General features: G+C 41.1%; 1 protein-coding gene across 6 annotated transcripts in view; it reads left to right on the top strand.

Moving 5' to 3' along the window:
* AP2B1 (adaptor related protein complex 2 subunit beta 1) overlaps nucleotides 1-17,747 on the top strand; it is a 141,365-nt gene that overhangs the window by 106,458 nt on the left and 17,160 nt on the right. For all 6 annotated transcript variants that reach the window (XM_008971262.5, XM_008971260.5, XM_055102052.2 and 3 more), the window contains one exon: nucleotides 17,517-17,601. In XM_008971262.5, coding sequence (XP_008969510.1) covers nucleotides 17,517-17,601 — 85 coding nt within the window. The remainder of the gene's footprint in view (nucleotides 1-17,516; nucleotides 17,602-17,747) is intronic.

Genomic DNA, 17,747 nt, shown 5'->3' with positions numbered 1-17,747 from the left:
CACCTAAAATATTCCATAAGCAGTATGTAGGTACTGGAGTCTTCATTATGAAAGATTAAAACATTTTGCTGTCAAAAAATAAAATAGAAAATTACTTACTGTGATTGCTACTTCCAGTTTGACATATTCTTCATGTCCCATCAGGACTATAAACATATTATTTAATCTCATCTGAGAAATTCAATATATTATGTATTAGATATTCCTTTTTTGCTAGATTGTCCTTAGTGAGAACACTCCTTTATCTTTTTTTATCAAGATAATCGAGAGTCTACTAAGCAGTATCTTTTGTCTTTCTGTAACCAGCACTCAACTACTGGTTTCTGGGATCTTTTAGCAGTATATCTATTAATAATAACTGTCTTGTTTGAATGGCCACACATAAGCAATCAGCAAGAGTTCCATATTCTGATAAGCAAAGGTGTCTGATGGATCAGAAATCTGTCCTCAAAGTCAGGAGACAGTTAAACACCCAAACTTGGGTCACATTACCCAAGTAATAGAAATCTATGCTGATATCCTGAGAAAGGATAATGAATTTCACACAGTAGTTCTAAAATAGTAATAAAAGTGATTTGTGGGCTTTTATTTGTTAAATTCACAGGCATCTTTTTATCATGATTATAAGCTAGGAGTTAATGATGGATAATGGCATTAGTTTTATGTTTCTAATTTAATAAATGATTAGAAATAGATTTAACCTTGTGGTCTTTAGATTTAGCTTGTAATGCAGTAGAGGACTTTGAATTCTGGATGTAAAATAGCTACCTCTTTCTCGTCCCAGCTGATAAAAACCTATATTATAGGTTGGAATTACAGAGAACTCACTCAGATTTTTCCTCAGCTGGATTGAATTTGAGAGCCATACCCTGCTCTCATTCATGTTTACTCTCTTATATTTTGCTATAGCATGATGTTTAATGAGATGGGGAAGAAAGTACATTATTCATACTTTTTAATGAAGGGGTTATGCATGGGCTTTGTAGTATTAAGGTCCATACATATTTGAATAAAACTGCAGGAAAGCTTTGAGCCATGTGACCATGTACACATAAGGAATGTAAAATCTCATAGTTGGAAGGGATGGTCTTTAATTTTGTCTATTTCAAACCCTATCTGTTTTTGATGGAATTCACTCTTTCTTGGCAGTGATGGGAAAATCAGTGTGTACATGAATACCACCAGTGATTTGCTACTCTAAATGACCCATTCTGTCTTCATAAAACCCTGTTAGGGAGTTATTTATTTGGCGTTTTTTTATTTTTGTTTTCTTTTGGGGGGGGTGGCGGGGGGGCAGTAAATCGGAGTCTCACTCTATTGCCCAGGCTGGAGTACAATGGTGTGATCTCAGCTCACTACAACTTCTGCCTCTCAGGTTCAAGTGATCCTCCTCCCTCAGCCTCCTAAGTAGCTGGGATTGCAGGTGCCTGCCACCACGCTCAGCTAATTTTTTGGATTTTTAGTAGAGATGAGGTTTTTTCACCATGTTGGCCAGGATGGTCTCAAACTCTTGACCTCAAGTGATCCACCCACCTCGACCTCCCAGAGTGCTGGGATTACAGGCGTGAGCCACCACACCTAGTTGTTTATATGAAATAAAATGTCTTCCTTTAGGTTCTATCTGTAGATCTTAGTTCTACATTTTGAGATATTTATAAATTAAGTTTCTGAATCAAGGCACCCAGGGCCTGAAAGTCAATTAGGTGGGCCTGTAATGAAAACATACTCTGTCTGAATTTATTTTCTTTTTTTTTTTCTACTTAAGGAAAGCCTAAGTTTATGGAAAGGCATTTATATAATGTCAGTTTTATTGTTCTAATTTTAGAAGAAAATCCATTTAGAAGGAGGGACCTTGGTAAATGTAGTTGGAATCAGTTATAGTTTGGAGACTGAAGGAAAATATTATCTAATCACTTTTGAAAAGTGTATGAATGAAAGATGATCCTTGACCTGGTAGCAGTCTTCCTTTCCAGGAACCCCTGAAGGAGTTGAAGGGCAAGTACTCAGAACAGGAAAGCACAGAACTTCTCGATTCCATAGCTCCCACTGTGCTCCTGACAGTAATTTATGTCCCTGTATATGACCTTCTTCCCCAGTGGAACTACCCAGAGACAGCATCTGTGTTCAGTGGCCTGCCCATCTGTCCAGTCATCTTGACGGCCGCATGTCCTCCTTTTGTCCATGTAAGGTTGTACTGTCCACCAGGCAGAACATAGGCATAACAGTGAACTCATTTGATTTTTATCTTGCAGCTAACTAATCTGAGGATGTATGCTTAATATCTAGAACCTAGATTTGATTCTAGATCAGTTTTACCCCTGGATTGAAAAATCAGTTATGTTCATTGATACCAATTACTGCCTATTATTACTGAAGTCTGTTCTTTTATTGAATTTCTACTAGGTCTTCTATGACATATTAAATTAGAGTGGAATTTTAATCACTTTAACTGATAGTTTTCTAGTCTTGCCTTCACGATTTTTTGATTCAATACAATATGTATTAAATGTTTTTGTTTGTTTTTTTTCAGTCAGGGTCTTGCTCAACTTCCCAAGTTGGAGTTCAGGGGCACAAACATAGCTCACTGCATCCTCAACCTCCTGGACTCAAGTGATCTTCCTACCTTAGCCTCCCAAGTAGCTGGGAATACAGGTACATGCCATCACACCTAGCTGACCTTTTTTTTTTTTTTTTTTTTTTTTAATTTTTTGTGGAGTTGAGGTCTGGCTACGTTTCCCAGGCTGGGATTGAAGTCCTGGGCTCAAGCCATCCACCTGCCTTGGCCTCCCAAAGTGCTGGGATTACAGGCATGAGCCACCGCACCCGGCCTAATGTATTTTTAAAGTTTAACAGTAAACCCAGGCTGGGCGCCATGGCTCACACCTGTAATCCCAGAACTTTGGGAGGTTGAGGCAGGTGGATCACTTGAGGTCAGGAGTTCGAGACCAGCCTGGCCAACATGGCAAAACTCTGTCTCTGTCTCTACAAAAATACAAAAAAGTTAGCTGGGCATGGTGGCACACGCCTGTAATTCCAGCTACTCAGGAGGCTGAGACAGAAGAATCGCTTGAACCCAGGAGGCGGAGGTTGCAGTGAGCCGAGATTGTGCTATTGCACTCCAGCCTGGGGAACAGAGCAAGACTTCATCTCAAAAACAAAAACAAAACAAAACAAAAACCCAGTAAGCCCTACATAGCAAATAATAGCTCAAGTTGTCCCTCTGCCCCCCTCTTCCCACCCCTGACTATTAACATAAACAATATTCGAAGATGAGACAGCAGCAACCAAGGGCACATCAGCCAGTTCATGTAGCTGTGTAGCTATCATTAAAGGGAAAAAGAAAGACTGGTCCCTTTCGGCTTATCTGTCAGGCAGGCTGAAAGGCCTGTGAAATTATTGCTGACTGTTTCTGGCAACTGGAACTATATAGAGTAATTCTATTGTAGGCTGCTAGAAGAGGAGAGGATTAGGGGCCAGATTTCTGAAGAGTAACTGGGTTGATCAATATAGTATCACAGGTGGGTTATACATTGGCAGAAAGCAGTCACATATACATTTGCTATAAGTTCTGGATTTATTTTATTTAACTTATAAAACTTTCAAAATGAGGGAGCTACCCAGGAGTAGGAACAGATGCAGTGTATCTTAGCATGATTTTCCCTTGATCCTGGGTTCCCTGTGAGGCACAGCTGCCAGTGACATAGGTATGTCACTGGCATACCTATGTCAGTGACTTTCACATAGTGGTGAAAGTTGCTTAATTCTTGCTATACCACTGGCCTGTTCCATTCAAGTAACCCTCAGGTAAGTTACCTGTTATACTCAGATATCTAACTTATAGCAAATGTATATGTGACTGCTTTCTGCCAGTGTATAACCTCCCTGTGATACTATTCTGACCAATCTTTTTTATTGGCCCCTAATCCTCTCTACTTCTAGCAGCCTACAACAGAATTACTCTATATAGTTTCAGTTGCCAGAAGCAGCCAGCAATAATTTCACAGGCCTTTCAGCTTGCCTGACAGATAAGCTGAAAGGCACCAGTCTTTCCTTTTCCCTTTAATGATAGCTACACAGCTACATGTACTGGCTGATATGCCCTTGGTTGCCGTTGTCTCATCTTTGAATACTATTTATGTTAATAGTGGGGGTGGGGCGGGGCTGAAGGACAACTTGAGCTATTTGCCAAGTAGGGTTTACTGTTAAACTCAGGTAACCATGAATATAACTGGCCAGTGCTATAGGAAGAATTAAGCAACTTTCATCTGCCCACTCGGAAGAACTTGCATTAACAGTTTCTAAGCAGAAAAGGCAAAATCCTACCAAAGGTCTCCAAGACCTTGGGTGATCTAGCTATGCCTTTCCCTCCCTCCTTTCCTCATTAACTTCATCTGCTACTCCTCCGCTTCACTATAGCCATTCTGGTCTCCTCACTTATCTTAGAATAGGGTATGCTGCCACCTCATGACCTTTTAATTGACTATTGTCCTTGTCTGGAATGTGCCTTCTCCTAGTCTCCATATCGTATAGCTTACTTAATTACTTTAGGTTTTTACTAAAGTAGTACCCAAAAAAGAGAATAGAATGATAGTTACCAAAGGATGGGAGGTGAGGGGAATGAAGAGAAGTAGGTTAATGGATACAAACATACAGTTAGGTAGAAGGAATAAGTTCTTTTTTTTTTTTTTTTTAAGTCTCACTCTGTTGCCCAGGCTGGAGTCAATGGTGCCATCTTGGCTCACTGCAACCTTCGCCTCCCAGGTTCAGCCTCCCGAATAGCTGATTATGGGTGCCCGCCACCACACCCGGCTAATTTTTTTATTTTTATTGGAGACAGGAGTTTCATCATGTTGGCCAGGCTGGTCTCGAACAACTAACCTCAAGTGATCTGCCCACCTCAGCCTTCCAAAGTGCTGGGATTACAGGCCTGAGCCACCGCACACCTGGCTAAATAGTACCTTTTTAATAAAAGATTTTCTCACTTCACTCCCAGTACTACCAATCTCCCTTATTTTTACCCCATAGCATTTCATTATATTTTAATTACTACTTAATTATTTATTACCACCTCCTGCCCCTCTCCTACTAGAATGCAAATTCCAAAGGAACAGCAGTTTTTGTCTATGTTTTTCCCCCCACTGCTATGTCTCCCAGTGCCTGGAACGATGTCTGGCACACAGTAGGTGCTAGATAAATATTTGTTGTTGAATGAGTCTTTTTGCTTTCATTTAAGAAAGTATTAACCAGCATCAGATTCATCTAGTTCTTGAACCAAACTAAGCAAGGCCATCTCTTCATCTTAACAAACAGAGTATCCCTAAACACAGCCTCTGCCTGTTGTTTCTCAGCAGCCTTGCATTCTATCCTCTGACTCTGATACAATACCCTTTTATCTGGATAGGTCTGGTCCTGGTCCCAAGTTTAATCTGAAGACTATAATCACCAATTCATTTTCTCTCAAGTAGGCAGAGCAAATATTAGAAGCTGTTGCTTCCTTATTATTAGGAAAGGCAAGATCACAGCACATTAATGGACCCTGTTTTCAAAACTGGAGATGACTAGCAACATAGCACATGTTAACTGTGCTCACATTTTGGGAATTTTTTCTGTTGCTAACTTACGTCTGTATGTCTCTTTAAAATAAAACCAAATTGCCACCATGAGACTATTAAATTATTATCCTAAAGAGCCTTAGACTATTTTGGTTAATTTAATATTTCTAGAGTAAATTTGGAAGCTCAAAATCAGAGTAAATGAGGAAGTTCAAGGATGCTCTTACAAGTGTTTTGGAGCCTCAGGGAAAACCGAAATCATTTAGATGCCCGACAGGAAATGGTGCTGAGCAAGCCCTTTTTACTGTGAAAACAGAAAGAACCCTGTCTTTTTCCTAATCCTGATAGACACAAAAGTGTAAGGAGGCAAACTTTAAAAGCAAGTGCCTGCCGGGCACGGTGGCTCTCGCCTGTAATCCCAGCACTTTGGGAGGCTGAGGCGGCAGATCACTTGAGGTCAGGAGTTCAAGACCAGCCTGGCCAACATGGCGAAACCCCATCTCTATCAAAAATATAAAAATTAGCCGGGTGTAGTGGCATGCGCCTGTAGTCCCAGCTACTCGGGAGGCTGAGGCAGGAAAATCACACAAACCCAGGAGGCAGAGGCTGCAGTGAGCTGAGATCCCACCACTGCACTCCAGCCTGGGTGACAGAGCAAGACTCCGTCTCAAAAGCTAGGGCAAAAAAGTTGTCTTTTAGCAATAGATATTCATTATTTCTCTTTGCTTTTAAGAAAACAATTTTTTCAGATATTCAAAACAGTCTTTTGCCTTTAAATGGAAAAAAAAAGTTTTTTAAAAAGGGTAGTCATCTAGCACTTTTCAATATCAGGTTTTTCTTTACTTGCTATTAGAAAGTTTACTTTGGTGGGAAATCGGTGTGATAAGGAGTGAAAAGACTGAGACACATAAACTGAAATTCAACTTTGGAAATGAATTTTTTTCACTCAGTGAGACTTAAAAAATGAACCACCCAGCTGCACTGGATTTTGTGTTGGGACTTTAAGGGTGTTTTTTTTGTTTTGTTTTTTTTTTTTTGGAGACAGCGTTCTCACACTGTCTCCCAGGCAGGAGTGCAGTGGCGTGATCACAGCTTACTGCAGCCTCGACCTCCCAGACTCAAGCAATTGTCTCACCTCAACCTGACCAGTAGCTGGGACTGTAGGTGTGCACCACCACGCCTGGCTAATTTTTTATTTTTATTTTTGTAAAGATGAAATCTCACCATGTTGCCCAGGCTGGTCTGAAACTCCTGGGCTCAAGCAGTCTTCTGCCTTGGCCTCCCAAATTGCTGGGATCACAGACAGGTGTGAGCCATGCCTGGCCTCCACAGTTTAGATGGCTGCAGTGATGGCTATGGGTGGGCTACTTTTTCTATCCTCCACAAAGGTAGTCTTTCATGAAAATTGTGACCTACTCACCCTTTTTCCAAATGACTTTACAGGGGCGGGGTGGGGGATTCTCTTTTAAAGAAGTACTTGAGAATCTATTTTAGTTGCAAAATAGTTAACAAAATTTGATTTGAGTAGTTCTGACCTTGCTGTGCTTTGGACTTCTCCCATTTGACAGCCCTGAAGGTTCGTCATTCTAATTTACTCCTGCCCAAATGGTGATTTTGACAGTTTAATCCAAAGTCTTTTAAAGCAATGTCTATTCATACCACTTTACAATCTTTATCTAATCTTTAGTGTTCTGAAGATTTAATTTGCTGACATTTCTAATTTATGGTCTAAATTATTTGAGAGTTTTTTGAGATTGAGATTAAGCAGATCTCATAGCAGAATGGGTACTACAGGAGAAGTCATAGTATTTCAGTTTCAGTGTCTTTTGGTTTCTGTTGGCTTCCTTTCGAATCAAGGCTTTACTAAGAGAGATTGGCTCTTAGGAGCTCATTGCCTTTTTAAAGCCCAATAATTATATGTGCTACTAGAGGATTTACAATTTTAGAGATCATCTGGAGGCTCTGTTCAAAGCTTTCATTTCTGGTTCTGAGAACTGTTTAAATATGGAAACTTCAAACGCTGACGTGCATATTAGGGACATGGAACCACTGCCTAATCTGTCAAATTTTCCCTATAAAGGGTTCCACTGTTCACATACTCTTAACGAACAATGTCCTAATGTCTCCTGAGAATAAATCAGTATGGCTTTATACTCAGGATGAACAGCAGTTTGGTACCGTTTGAGGCCTCCTCAGCTATCATGTAATCCCCCTGATCTATTGGGTGGACTAAGAAAGAATATGGGAAGAGAGTTCTTGTTTGAATCCTAGCCTTGGAAGTGAACTAAAGACGCTGTCCAGTTTAAAATGGAATTGGCACTGGAAGGAAAGTCAATTGACATTTCCTGTGGTTCATTACTCTTTCTGCTATGTTTTTAACTCTATCAGATACTGTCTAATATCATAAATAGACCTTTCTGTTTTGTCAGGGTCTCTGAGAATTCCCAGATAATTCACTGGTCAATAGAGTTTGAAATGCTATTTAAACTTTGGATCACCAAGCACAGTGGCTCATGCCTGTGTAATCCCAGCACTTTGGGAGGTCAAGGTGGGAGGATCGCTTGGGGTCCAGGAGTTTGAGACTAGCCTGGGCAACATAGTAAGACTAGTATGTCTAGTCTATTCCAGTATGTAGACTAGTGTCTACAAAAATAACAGAGTTAGCCAAGCATGGTGGCACATGCGTGTGGTTTCAGCTACTCACGAGGCTGAGATGGGAGGATCACTTGAGCCCAGGAGGTCAAGGCTGCAGTGAGCTGTGATTATGCCTCCACACTCCAGCCTGGGTGACAGAGCAAGACCCTGTATCAAAAAAGAAATTAAAATAAATAAAATAAACTTAAGATGGTAGATACCTTTTGGCGTTGATTAGAAATGCAGAACTACATGTTAATTTAACTCCAGCACCTAGCAGAAAGGGCCGCTTCTGCTTGAGTCTCAGATGATATATATCACATAGTTGGAGTAAGTACCATTAAAAACCTGTCACTCCGAGCCATTCCCCTAGGATCTGTTGACTAGGTTGTGTGGTACTTAAAACACATCTGAATCATCATTCCTCAGAGAACTGGAGATGGTTGACGTCACTGCCTGGTCCTAGCTTGGACCAGCCTGCATATAATCATTCCAAAAGCTAAAAGGAGAAGAGAAATAAAAGAAAAAAATAATTCTTCAGAAATGTGGAAAGGTCACAAGTGACGTTATGGAAGAGCAGATGATATAATCTCAAAGGCGAGCCCTGTACTATTTCACTTGGTTTTCCTTGTGGCAGTGCCTCGTTTGGTTACCTGTGGTGAGAGGTGGGATAAGAGGCCTCATTTGCCAGAGTTCAGACTGAGTTCATGTTGTACCTTTTTATAGTACTTTTGAGTATACTGGTACAAGGTTAGAATATTAATTTAGCCTGTTCATCTCCAGCTGTCCCACCATAAAGAGATTGTAGCTCCTGCAGCAGGCTTTCTATACTATGGAAAGAAACTAATTGCTGGTTACAGGCTGAAGCTGACAGGTTGCTCTTTCCTTAGCAGCCTCTTAAAGTAACTTTAAACAATCATTGTTATTATTAAGCATTTATGGCCCACTTTTATGTTTTCAAAGTGCCTTATAATTTCTGTTTGCTTTCCTATTGATGTCCCTAAAAAGCAAGTTAATATTGTTATGGTCACATGTTGCGCATGACATACCAAAGAAACAGAGGGTTAGGTAATCTTCTTGGTACCATCTGTGATCTGCTTTGGGCATTCTCAAAGCAGAAGCTGAGGTGTGCATTCTCTTCCTTCACTCATTGAACCCATTTTCTCACTGCTTGCTTTAGTGTGTGTGTATTGGGGCTTTTATACTTTTTTGACTGCAACTTACAGTAAGAAATGTATTTTACATAGTGTATACACACACACAATATGTAAAACTGAACAGTTTCAGGAAATATTACTTACTCTTCATGAGATGCACTGTGATATTTTTCATTTTATTTTTTTAATGCCAGTTTGAACCCACTTAGTTAATTTTAAGAACTACCGGTTGGTCATGACCCACCAAGCTAGGGATACTTGAAGCTAAAGGATACACAATAGCACATTTTCCTAGAGCATCAGTTTTATTGAAAGGTAAAGAGAGAAACACATATTAAAACATATATGGGTACATTATGGGATATTTCAAAGATATTTTGTTCTTATGATAGTCTACTTCATATTATACCCCTAATCTTGACCCAGCCCCATGCCTCCTTCACAGTATGTGTCCATTCTTTCCTCTTCTGTTACGGGAAATACACTAGAAAAATGTGAGAAGTACTGTGCTTTTGGGACTTTGTTTGTTTGTTTGTGAGACAGGATCTCACTCTGTTGCCCAGGCTGGAGTACAGTGGTGCAGTCATAGCTCACTGTAACCTTGAACTCCTGGACCCCTGTTGTCCTATCCTCTTATCCTCGTGCTTCAGCCTCCTGAGTAACTGGGACCAAAGGCTCATGCCACTGCAGTCAGCTTTTTTTGTTTTGTTTTGATAGAGACAAGGTCTCACTTAGGTTGCCCAAGCTTGTCTCGAACTCCTGGCCTTAAGTGATCCTCCCTCCCCCTTTGGTCTCCCATAGTGCTGGGATTACAGGAGTGAGCCACTGTACCAAGCCCCATAGAACTTTTAAGTTCATTATTGTGTAAACCCAAGTGAGGTCAGAAACTTTGTATAGTTTATTTTACAACTGTTATTCTTACTCAGTACCTATTCTGTGCCAGTCACTATTCTAGAAACTGAGAATATTGTGACAAATAGAAGACAGGAATTCTTTCCCTCATGGAATTTATATTCTACCACAAGTGGGGTATGTGGCATGGGGACAGGCAATAAACCAGCAAATCAGTACAATACATAGTATATCAGATGGTAGGGAGGACAGTGGAAAAATATAAAAGAAGTATTGGGACAGTGGAAAAATATAAACTGGAGTTGGAGGTTGGGTGGTACAGTTTTACAAAAATATGTTGGTCATGGAAGACCTATCTGAAAAGATAATATTTGGTTAAAGCAAAGACTCAAAGGAGACAGGGAAAGAATCATGGATTTCTGGAGGAAGAGCATTGTAGACAGAAGAAACAGCAAATGCAAAAAGCCATGAAGTAGGAGTGTACCTGCTATGTGCAAGGAAGGAACAACAGGCTCCTGCAGCTGGAGTAGAGCTAGCAAGGAGGAGAGTATTAGCACTACCTCAGAGAGGTTGGAGGAGTTGGATTATAGGCAATTGCAACTTGGTTTTTATTCTGAGTGAGATGGAAAGGTTTGAGCAGAGAAATGTTTATGAGCTGACCTACATTTTAAGATCACTCTGGCTGCTATGTTGAGCATATACTGGGGAAGCTAGGTGCTGTGAAGGGAATGTATAGGGGGATGTGGCTGGAAGACTAGTGGAGAGGCAGAGAGACTGTTAAAGGCTTTGCAGAATCCCATAGTAGTTACCGAGTTTGGAAAGACAGCAGGAGGTTGTATTTGGAGGTGGGGAGGGGAGATTAAGAGTTTGGTTTTACCACAGTGAGATACTATCTCACACCAGTTGGAATGGCTATTATTAAAAAAATTTTTTTAAATAACAGATGCTGGTGAGGTTGTAGAGAAAAACACAACACTTATACACTATTGATGAGCATGTAAATTAATTCAACCCTTGTGGAAGACAGTGGTGATTCCTCAAACACCTAAAAATGGGCCGGGTGCGGTGGCTCACGCCTGTAATCCCAGCACTTTGGGAGGCCGAGGCGGGTGGATCATGAGGTCAGGAGATCGAGACCATCCTGGCCAACACGGTGAAACCCCATCTCTACTAAAAATACAAAAAATTAGCCGGGCGTGGTGGCCAGCGCCTGTAGTCCCAGCTAGGCTGAGGCAGGAGAATGGCGTGAACCTGGGAGGCGGAGCTTGCAGTGAGCCGAGATTGCGCCACTGCACTCCAGCCTGGGTGACAGAGCCAGACTCCATCTCAAAAAAAAAAAAAAAAAAAAAAAGACCTAAAAATGGAAATACCACTCAACCCAGCAATCCCGTTACTGGATATATACCCAAAAGAATACAAGTCATTCTATCATAAAGACACATGCACACATATGTTCATTGCAGCACTATTCACAATAGCAAAGACATGGCATCAACCTAAATGCCCATCAGTGATAGACTGGATAAATAAAATGTGGTACATATATACCATGGAATACTATGCACCCATAAAAAAAAGAATGAGATCATGTCCTTTGCAGGAGCATGGATGGAGCTGGAGGCTATTATCCTTAGCAAACTAACACAGGAACATAAAACCAAATACCACATGTTCTGACTTATAAGTGGGAGCTAAACGATGAGAAAACATGGACACAAAGAGGGGAATAGCACACACTGGGGTCTGCTAGAGGGTGGAGGGTGGGAGAAGGGAGAGGATCAGGAAAAATAACTAATGGGTACTAGGCTTAATAGCTGGGTGATAAAATAAGCTGTACAGCAAATCTGATGACACAAGTTTGCCTATGTAACAAGCCTGCACATGTACCCCTGAACTTGAAATAAAAGTTAAATTTTTTTAAAAAGAGTTCAGTTTTACACATATTCTTTTTGAGCAACCTATTATCCAAGTGAAGATATTAAGTAGGCAGTTGGTTATATATGTGATCATTGATTTCCCTCAAGCAATCTAGGCATGATGTTATAGCTTTTGGAAAATAGTTTAGAACTTGTCTGGATTATATCTTCCTACTATCTCTACCTGTTGGGATAGTGAATTTTTAAATAAGAAAACAAGAAACTGTCTTTCTCTTTTCCTGTCTCCCTCCAACAACAATATCATGCTCTTTAAGGCTGATTTAGTTATATTTAAGAGCAATCAGCATCAGGATTGGAATTAAACTGGCTTCATACTGTGTTTTTCCCTTGGTTCTTTTTTAACACCCAAAATATGATTGGCATATCCTTGGAGGACTTAGCATTCTTTGGGTTGTGATCCACTACCTGTGTTATCCTTTCTTAGCATGTAGATATTATTTAACTCAGTGATTTGAAACCAAAAGAACCCATACATCATCCCATCCCCCCATTCCTGCCTCATTGAGAATCAGTGTGCCTAATCAGAGATGTTGCTGATGGGATTCTGTTATGTATATGAATGATATGGAGGTAGAAAAAATGTTGAGAAACACAGTGTTTCATTTTTATTTGTTCAACATCTTCCCCTTATTTTCATGCAACAAATATTTTTTGAGGTAGTCAATATGCTAGCGAAGATGAGAGACAGACCCTCCACTCAAGGAGCTCATTGTATTATAGGTGAGCCGGAAGTAAGCCATTATTATATGCTATCATAGAATTGTATGCGTTGGGTGCTGTGGGGAGGTGTTAGAGCTTTCTGGGAAGTGTTAATCTTGAACTGAACCTTAAGGTTAAATAGGTATTTTCCAGACAGTGCTAAGCTTAAGGAGAAGAAAATATTAAGCAGAAAGAACAACATATAGGCTGGGTGCGGTGGCTCACGCCTGTAATTCCAGCCCTTTGGGAGGCTGAGGTGGGCAGATCACGAGGTCAGGAGTTCGAGACCAGCCTGACCAACATGGTGAAACCCCGTCTCTACTAAAAATACAAAAATTAGCTGGACGTGGTGGCAAATGCCTGTAATCCCAGCTACTCAGGAGGCTGAGGCAGGAGAATCGCTTGAACCCGGGGGGTGGAGGTTGCAGTGAGCCGAGATCGCGCCATTGCACTCCAGCTTGGGTGACAGAGCCAGACTCTGTCTCAAAAAAAGAAAAAAGAAAGAACAACATATAAAAAAGGTACAAAGCTGTGACTTTCAGTGTTTGGGGAATAAGAAGTAATTTTGATCTGGTTGAAGTTAAGGAAATAGGCTGGAGAGGTAGTCTGGAGTCAGATCTGGGGAAGCCTATGTTCTTGAAATGAACCCAGTTCTAGCCTAGAGTGAAAATATGAGAGCTGCAAAATACAGATTTTGAAAAGCTAATGTAAAAGAGATGAACTGCTTCCCCCAATGAATGACCTGTGTAGTTGATCCTATAAAGAGATGATAATTTACCAAGGCAGTAGCAAAAGGAATCATTAAGCTAACAATCTGCCGATAAGCCTTTTAAAAAGTCTCTTCTAATCTCTTTTTTAACATAATGGTAGTACTACATCTGAGCATACGTAAGATTTCAGATAAGTCTAATGTGGTTATCCTTAATTAGGATGCTGAGTAAAAAGTAAAACAGGAGATGGTGAAAGCAGAGTGAAATTTTTTTTTTTTTTTTTTTTTTGAGATGGAGCCTTGCTCTGTTGCCCAGGCTGGAGTGCAGTGGTGCAATCTCAGCTCACTGCAGCCTCTGCCTCCTGGGTTCAACTGATTCTCCTACTTCAGCCTCCTGAGTAGCTGGGACTACAGGTGCATGCCACCACGCCCAGCTAATTTTTGCGTTTTTAGTAGAGATGGAATTTTGCCTTGTTGGCCAGGCTGGTCTCAAACTCCTCACCTCAGGTAATCCGCCTGCCTCAGCTTCCCAAGGCTCACATGGTGGCTCACGCCTGCTGGGATTACAGGCGTGAGCCACTGTGCCCAGCCGAATTTTTCTTTTTTGAACAGACTTTCTACAGTACTTATGAGTCAAGGCTGTTCACTGTGCTGTGCAAATATTAACTCATTATCCTCATAACAACCCCATGAATTTAGTACTTTGTGATCTACATTTTACAGACAGGAAACTGTCAGAGTCAGAATTTGAAATCAGGTGTTCTGGCTCCCAAGTCCATGCTCTGAACCTCTGTATCTGCCGCTTCTGATGTGTGGGTATCCTAGCTCCTCAGAAAATTGTTCTACAGTAGAAGTCCCAGGAAAGCCCTCAGGGTGTCCCAAAACTCCTGAAATTCTATGGCAAAATGTTGTGTGTACATTTTTCAGCAAGAGAGTCAGTGGCTTTCCTCTGTTTGTCCAAAGGGTCTACAGTGCAGAACAGTTTAGCACCACTTACCTAGAGGACCTTTTCGTGTCCTTTCCATTGTTAAAAGGCTCCTGTTGGCATAAGGATTCTTTTGGAAGAACAAGATGTTTACAAACCCATTCAGACTTCTTAGATAACAATGTTCGAAATTAATTGCTTATCCGGTTGATCTTCCTGGGAACTTTTTCCCAAATATTTATGCCAGGTCCCAGATTCAGAGATTGTAATTATTTCATGTAGGGTAGGGCCTGGCATCTGTTTTGAAAAGCCTTTCCAGATGATTCTGATACAGGTCTTCAGTTAAGAACCACTAATATTATCCTCTAGAGAACGGGGATACTACTTTATAGTCAAAGATAATCACTTGCATTTCACATGAGACCTTTACATGACCCACCATTAGTCTACCCTCATCACCCCAGTTTTCACTTTTTTTTTTTTTTTTTTTTTTTTTTGAGACAGTTCACTCTTGTCACCCAGGCCAGAGTGCAATGGCACAATCTCGGCTCACTGCAACCTCTGCCTCCCGGGTTCAAGTGATTCTCCTGCCTCAGCCTCCCAAGTAGCTGGGATTACAGGTGCCCGCCACCACACCCAACTAATATATATTTTTTTTTTTGTATTTTTAGTAGAGATGGGGTTTCACCATCTGGCCAGGCTGGTCTCGAACTCCTGACCTCAGGTGATCTGCCTGCCTCAGCTTCCCAAAGTGCTGGGCTTACAGGCATGAGCCACCACACCCGGCCCCAGTTTTCACTTCTAAATGTTCTTTACAGAGCCTAGTGCTGTCTCAAGGTCTTCTTGGTGCCCTTATTTGAAATAAGAATTCTCCTCTCTTATCTGCCAAGTACCAGATGAGTTAGAAAATACTCTTTCCCGGAAGCCCATGGCTGGCATAAATCTTTGAAAGTAGTGCTCTAGTACATCCCTTGTTGTTGTTGTTGTTGTTTTGTTTTTTGTTGTTGAGACGGAGTCTTGCTCTGTCACCAGGCTGGAGCGCAGTGACACGATTTCGGCTCACTGCAGCCTTGCCTCCCAGGTTCAAGCGATTCTTCTGCCTCAGCCTCCCGAGTAGCTGGGACTCCAGGCATGTGCCACCACACCTGGCTAATTTTTTGTATTTTAGTAGAGACAGGGTTTCACCATGTTGGCCAGGATGGTCTCGGTCTCCTGACGTCGTGATCTGCCTGCCTTGGCCTCCCAAAGTGCTGGGATTACAGGCGTGAGCCACCGTGCCCGGCTTCCCCTTTTTTTTTTTTTTTTTGACAGAGTCTTGCTTTGTCACCCAGGCTGGAGTGCAGTGGCGCTATCTCAGCTCACTGCAGCCTCCACCTCCCAAGTTCAAGCTATTCTCCCACCTCAGCCTCCTGAGTAGCTGTGACTACAGCCACACGCCTCCATGCCCAGCTAATTTTTGTATTTTTGGTAGAGACGGGGTTTCTCCACGTTGGCTAGGCTGATCTCGAACTCCTGACCTCAAGTGGTCTGCCTGCCTCATCCTCCCAAAGTGTTGGGATTACAGGCGTGAGCCACTGCACCCACCCATGCTCTAGTACATCCTAAAGAATGCCTTTAGTTCCTCTTTCCTGACATTACTCTGCTTAAATTCCCCAGATTCAAGCTTTTTGAGAATCCTATCTCAGCATTTTGGGCATCAGGCCATGTAATATATAGGTCACAAACTCCTAGCCTTGTTAGTTGACAGGTTAAAAGCAAGGAGAATAATTGGATGGACACTTCTGGGAGAGAGAACGCAAATATTATGGAGAAGGGAATACAGGCACCATTTAAAGTAAGGAAGGTAAGTTGATACTAAATGTAGAAGGACTGGAAGTACTTTAGAAAGAGGATATTTGGATCTCATAGCCACAGTTTTAAGAGGTCAGTATGCTGTTGAAGTGGAGACATTTGCCATAAAAGACAGAGAGTGAGAATAGTGTACTAGATAAGCAGTTTTTAACTCTATGTTTTTAGAGCAAAATGAGAAAAACAGGTATAGTTACTGATCATAGAACTTGCTCAGATAAATGTTTTCCTACAGCGCTAAGAGCATAGATAGGAAAGTCATTAGTGACAGAAACCAGTGGGAGGTGGTGACTTAGAGCAAGTCTCCTCCTACTCCCTCTTCTTACAGTATAAGGGCCTTATGATGTGCTGCTGTGCAATCTGCCTGTTCCTGAATGTATATACCAATCAGTGTTGCCCTGAATAAAAGTACTTACTGTAGCTTTAAAAAAAAAAAAAAAACAGCATGCTCTGAATTAAGCAGGCTATGGTAGAATCATAGTCGAGAAGTTTGTATTGTGAGAAGAAAATTTATTTATTTGCTCGCTTAAAGGTTTTTTGTTCTTATAGTCATCAGGTTTACCAGTGTTGGGCCAAACAAGCTTTTTCCAACCATAAGACCTGGGAAATAAGGTTTTATAAAAGAAACAACTTTAAAACTGATATTTAAAAAAATAAAAAATAAGAGGTAGTATGGCACTAGTTATTGTGAGAAATAAAAATCAAGGTTTAGCGTCGAGTTTCTGTTTGAATCGTAATTCTTCTGTGTACTAGCTACATGACTCTGGATGTTACTTAGTCTTTCTAAACCTGAGTTTCATTGTCTGCGAAATGAGAGGGGAATGATATCTACTTTGTTTAAGATCATTATAGTGTGAGTTAGAAATAATATCATTAATAGGTAACTTAGTAAGTGGTAGCAGCTACTATTAATAATCATAGAGAAAAAAAATCACAGACTAGATTATTCCTGGTATACAAGTTGTGCCTTGAAGACAGGCCTTCTGGAAGGAGGTAGAGTTGCAGGTTGTCACAGTTCTGTGACAATGGAGTAAGTAAGGGTGTGCTTTGCAGTATATGGGCCAGTTTGTTTGATTTGGGGAGACCTGCACTGAGAGAAAGAGGAAGGAAATAGGGAGGCCTATTTCTAGACACAGCGCTGTTCTTTTCCTCCTACCTGGCTCCCTGCGATATCCTCATTTAACCTTGTTGCTTTCCTGGCAGGTGGCTGTGAAAAACAATATCGATGTCTTCTACTTCAGCTGCCTCATCCCACTCAATGTGCTTTTTGTAGAAGATGGCAAAATGGGTAAGTACCTTCCTGCCTATCCTGCTGAATATACCTTTGCCCTTCCTCTGCATGTCAGGCAGAGCATAGCCCCAGAAGTTTTGAATTATTTTGAGGTTAAAAAAAAATGGGTTAAGGATATTCTAAAGCTCTTAATAATTGCTCAT

This window comes from Pan paniscus, chromosome 19 (genome assembly GCF_029289425.2).
Source record: "Pan paniscus chromosome 19, NHGRI_mPanPan1-v2.0_pri, whole genome shotgun sequence".
In the NCBI taxonomy this organism is placed as follows: domain Eukaryota; kingdom Metazoa; phylum Chordata; class Mammalia; order Primates; family Hominidae; genus Pan; species Pan paniscus.
Note: the sequence above shows the minus strand (reverse complement) of the source record. Positions and strands in the feature narration are given on the sequence as shown.